The 5,599-nt window shown below is 43.7% G+C and overlaps 1 protein-coding gene across 1 annotated transcript in view; it reads right to left on the bottom strand.

The window, feature by feature from the left end:
- Window positions 1–5,599, bottom strand: part of ZYG11B (zyg-11 family member B, cell cycle regulator) — a 91,661-nt gene that overhangs the window by 29,930 nt on the left and 56,132 nt on the right. The window contains exon 5 of the mRNA XM_017548811.2: window positions 1,298–1,474. Within this exon, the coding sequence (XP_017404300.1) occupies window positions 1,298–1,474 (177 nt within the window). The remainder of the gene's footprint in view (window positions 1–1,297; window positions 1,475–5,599) is intronic.

Here is a 5,599-nt window from a genome sequence, read left to right as displayed (position 1 = left end):
CAGGATGGTCTCGATCTCTTGACCTCGTGATCCACCCGCCTCGGCCTCCCAAAGTGCTGGGATTACAGGCTTGAGCCACCGCGCCCGGCTGGTTTTTATTTTTTAAATTGAGTTGCTTTTAAATGTTTTTTTATTATTTGTAGAGACAGGGTCTCACTGTATTGCTCAGGTTAGGCATGAGCCATCACGCCTAGCCTATTGTGAACATTGTTTTTAAAAATATATAACAGCTTTATTGAGATACAGTTCATGCGCCATACAATTCACCTATTTAAAGTGCACAATTTGAAGGATTTTAGTATACTGTTGTGTATATATGTTGTGCAACCATCACAATTTCATCATCCCAAACATATTCATCACCTCAGAAGGAAACCCTATACCTATTACAGTGACTTCCCATTTCTCCCACCCCGTTTCCTAATCTTATTTATTTTATATGCAACCTTTCTCATTTTTCCCTGATCAATTTTGCCAATGAGTTTTCAATACTATTAAATACGTTCAAAGAACCAATTCTTGGAATTATGATCCTCTCTAAAATAATGGTATATTTTTAATTTTAATTTTTACTTTCATCTTTGTTATTCCTTCCTTCTTTGGGTTTATTCTTTTGTTGTTTCTCTAACATAGGCAGATTTATTTATAGCTCCCTTTTTAGCAGGAAAGTATCCTTTTTGGGAGGGAGTCATAGGAGTCTTCTGTCTGATGGGCTTCCAGAGGCCATGAAAATCAAAGCCTAAATTTCAGCTAGTTTGGCAACTGCACTCAATGAGGGAAGCTGGCTTTAATGATCCACTCAACAATGTGGTTTGCCGTTTTTACTTGGTTTTGGGCCTCTGAGTATTTTTTTACTAACTTGCCAACTCAATGGTCAATTTCAAATGACCTAAAAAAAAATTTAAGCAACATTTTTAGTATTCATCCTGAGTATAAGACAGTTGACATTGTCTACCATATAGCTAGAAAGGGAAAAGACATGTCTTACTCATCTCTGTACCCCAGCATTTGATACTGCCTAGCCCATAATAGATCCTCTGTGCATATCTGCTGAAATGATCACAAACTCAAGATCTAGGAGGAAGATGAGTTTTGTATGGCTTGTACTATGTCCCCCAATATATGGATTGAAGTGGTTTTAGGCAGGGAATGTACTCTTCAGGTGTCCACTTCTCTGTTTTACTACACTTAGTCCAATGGCATTTAAATTTCCAGCCTTGGACTATTAAACTGAAGTGCAGAAGAGGAGTAGAAGACACTAGAAGGACTATTTGAAAAGGAATTCACATAAGCTTACCTGCTGGTGATTGGGAAAATGTTCCATGGCTTTGAGCAGTAAATGGGTCACATCAGCCAGGAGTCGGACAGGCATTCCGGCAGCAAGATCCTGCTTGGTTAAGTTAAATACACAGGCGCTTGCAGCCAGCTGCACTGGCAAATTCATAGGGTGGTTTCTCATCCCAGTAACCACAAGCTGGAAAAAAAAAATTAGTCCTCTTAATTCACTTTATAAATACAAGCCCTCTTCACAGAGCAGGATTATTTTGTTGATCTATACTAATTTCAAAGATGTCATAAAGTTTCTTTTTCATCCTCATGAGCAAAGAGCCTAGGACATAGCAGTTATTCACAAATAGTTCCAGTCTACCTCATCAAGGCAGGTATCCCATTATTCACATCTAGAGGTTTTCTGAAAGCTAATGAATCTTTTCAACATGGGTCACTCATCTTTGTATTTCCAAGACCTACTGTGGTGCCTGTTACATGCAAAGAAGTGAATAAATTCTCACTGACTTGAATAGAGCACACTTCACTCTGAAATCTCAATCTTCAGTTCCTTGAGAACACTGCTGAGGTTAGAGTGCAATAAAATCCATTCACCTCCCCTGGCCTAGAAGAAACTATTTTTCACTTTTCCACTCTTCTCAAACCTCCAATGAATCCTTCCCATTCTTCTATCAATTGAAGATCTTGCTTTCAACTATACTAAGAAAACTGCCAGCCTGGGCAACATGATGAAACCCCATCTCTATAAAACAATAGAAAAATTAGCTGGGGGCCAGGCGCAGTGGCTCACGCCTATAATCCCAGCACTTTGGGAGGCCAAGGCAGGTGGATCACCCAAGGTCAGGAGTTTGAGACCAGCCTGGCGAACATGGTGAAACTCTATCTCTACTAAAAATACAGAAATCAGCTGGGTGTGGTGGCACGTGCCTGTAATCCCAGATACTTGGGAGACTGAAGCAGGAGAATGGCTTGAACCCAGGAGGCAGTGGTTCCAGTGAGTCAAGATAGTGCCATTGCACTAGAGCCTGAGAGACAAGAAGTGAAACTCCATCTCAAAAAATTAATAAATAAAATTAGCTGGGTATAGTAGTGCACGCCTATAGTCCCATCTACTCGAGACGCTAAGGTGGGAGAATCACCTGAGCCCTGGGAGGCAGGGGCTGTAGTGAGCCATGGTCATACTACTGCACTTCAGCCTGAGGGACAGAGTGAGACCCTGCCTCCAAGGGAAAAAAAAAAAAAGAAAGAAAACTAAAGCAACCAGAAAACAACTTCAGATTCTTACTACTACATGTATCCCACTTACCAGCATACATACATATACATGTCACCTTCCTGCCTGCTGTCATAAGGGATCTTTTGGGGGTCCTTTGTAAAACTAATCCTTCCATGTATATGTGAGATCATTCTTTTCTACTGAAGCTGTTTACCCCTCCTACTCCTACATCAATTTTTTATTCTGTATTGGATCATTCATATCAGGATACAAACAAGCTGTATTTTTCCTATTAAAAAAAAATCAGGCCGAGCATGGTGGCTCATGCCTGTAATCCCAGCACTTTGGGAGGCCAAGGCGGGCGGATCACGAGGTCAAGAGATTGAGACCATCCTGGTCAATATGGTGAAACCCTGCCTTTACTATACAAAAATAAGCTGGGCATGGTGGTGCATGCCTGTAATCCCAGCTATTTGGGAGGCTGAGGCAGGAGAATCGCTTGAACCAGGGAGTCAGAGGTTGCAACCGAGATCACAACATTGGTTGAGCCGAGATCACAACATTGCACTTCAGCCTGGCAACAAAGGGAGAAGCCATCTCAATTTTAAAAAATTAAAAAATCAAAACATCCGTCTTTTAATCTCGTGTCCTCAAACAATGGCCATCTTTCTTCTTTGCTTGCCTTTGCAAAAAAATTCTCTATAAGAATTGCCTTGGCCAGGCATGGTGGCTCACGGCTGTAATCCCAGCACTTTGGGATGCCAAGGCAGGTGGATCACTTGAGGTCAGGAGTTCAAGACGAGCCTGGCCAACATGGTGAAACCCCCATCTAAGCCGGGTGCAGTGGCTCACACCTGTAATCCTAGCACTTTGGGAGGCCGAGGCAGGTGGATCATGAGGTCAAGAGATCGAGACCATCCTGGTCAACATGGTGAAACCCCGTCTCTATTAAATACAAAAAATTAGCTGGACATGGTGGCGCGTGCCTGTAATCCCAGCTACTCAGGAGGCTGAGGCAGGAGAATTGCCTGAACCCAGGAGGCGGAGGTTGCGGTGAGCCGAGATCACGCCATTGCACTCCAGCCTGGGTAACAAGAGCAAAGCTCCGTCTCAAAAAAAAAAACCCCCATCTATACTAAAAATACAAAAATTAGCTGGGTGTGGTGGCGGGCGCCTATTATCCCGGCTACTTGGGAGGCTGAGGCAGGAGAATTGTTTGAACAGGGAAGGTAGAGGTTGCAGTGAGCCGAGATAATGCCACTGCACTCCAGCCTGTGCAACAGAGTTAAGACTCAGTCTCAAAAAGAAAAGGGGTGGGGGATGCTGGGCAGGCAGGGTGGCTCATTCCTACAATCCCAGCACTTTGGGAGGCCAAGGTGTGCAGATCACAAGGTTAGGAGTTCAAGACCAGCCTGGCCTACATAGTGAAACCCTGTCTCTACTAAAAATACAAAAATTAGCTGGGTGTGGTGGTACACACCTGTAGTCCCAGCTACTTAGGAGGCTGAGGCAGGAGAATCACTTGAACCCGGGAGGCAGAGTTTGCAATGAGCCAAGACAGACCACACCATTGCACTCCAGCCTGGGTGACAAAGTGAAACTTCATCACACACACACACACACACACACAAAAGGAATTGCCTAGGTTAGGTGCAATGGCTTACGCCTATAATTACAGAACTTTGGGAGGTCAAGGCAGGAGGATCACTTGAGGTCAGGAATTTGAGACTAGCCTGGGCAACACAGCAAGTCCCTGTCTCTACAAAAAAATTTTTAAAATTAGCCTGTGTAATGTAGTGTGATCCTGTCTCTACAAAATTAGCTGGGTGTGGTTGCGTGGGCCTGTAGTTCTAGCTACTCAGGAGGCTTAGGCAGGAGGCCTGCTTGAGTCCAGGAGTTTGAGGTTACAGTAAGCTATGATCATACTACTGCACTCCAGCCTGGGCAACAGAGTGAAACATTGTCTCATAAATCAATCAACTAATTTAATTAAATGAATTTATTTATTTATTTAAAAAAATTTTTTAAATTAGTCAGGTATGATGGCACCCACCTATCGTCCTACCCATTTGGGAGGCTGAGGCAGAACACTGCTTGAGCTCAAGAGTTTGGGATTGGCCGGGCACAGTGGCTCAAGCCTGTAATCCCAGCATTTTGGGAGGCTGAGGCGGGTGGATCACGAGGTCAAGAGATCGAGACCATCCTGGTCAACATGGTGAAACCCCGTCTCTACTAAAAATACAAAAACCATTAGCTGGGCATGGTGGCGCGTGCCTGTAATCCCAGCTACTCAGGAGGCTGAGGCAGGAGAATTGCCTGAACCCAGGAGGCAGAGGCTGCGGTGAGCCGAGATGGTGCCATTGCGCTCCAGCCTGGGTAACAACAGTGAAACTCCGTCTCAAAAAAAAAAAAACAAAATACTTACTTGGGGAGTAATGTAGATCAGTTATGAATACACAGTAGGTTCTAAATAGCATGGAAAAGTGCCTTATGGAATTCTGATATTTTCTTTTTCTTTCTTTCTTTTTTTGTGTTTTTTTTTTTTTTTTTTTTTTTTTAAAGATAAGAGTCTCACCCTGTTGCCCAGACTGGAGTGCAATAGCACTATCTTGGCTCACTGCAACCTCCGCTTCTCAGGTTCAAGTGATTCTCCTGCCTTAGCCTCCTGAGTAGCTGGGATGACAGGCGTGTGCCACCACGCCCTGCTGATTTGTTTTGTGTCTTTAGTAGAGACGGGGTTTCACCATGTTGGCCAGGCTGGTCTTGAACTCCTGACCTTGTGATCCGCCCACCTCGGCCTCCCAAAGTGCTGGTATCTTGGGCGTGAGCCATCACAACTGGCTCTTTTTTTGTATTTTTTAATACTTTTTGTAGAAATGGAGTTTTGCCATGTTGCTCAGGCTGGTCTTGAACTCCTGGGCTCAAGCTAACCACGTGTCTCAGCCTCTCGAAGTGCTGGGATTACAGGCATGAGCTACCACACACGGCTCAATATTGTATTTCTAAAAAATCTATTTGGGAAGCAATATAGGATTAACATACAATATAGCATCCTGATTCCAGTCACATACTTTCATTTTCTTTTCTTTTTTTTTT

Source organism: Cebus imitator, unplaced genomic scaffold (genome assembly GCF_001604975.1).
Source record: "Cebus imitator isolate Cc_AM_T3 unplaced genomic scaffold, Cebus_imitator-1.0 Scaffold214, whole genome shotgun sequence".
Lineage (NCBI taxonomy): Eukaryota > Metazoa > Chordata > Mammalia > Primates > Cebidae > Cebus > Cebus imitator.
Note: the sequence above shows the minus strand (reverse complement) of the source record. Positions and strands in the feature narration are given on the sequence as shown.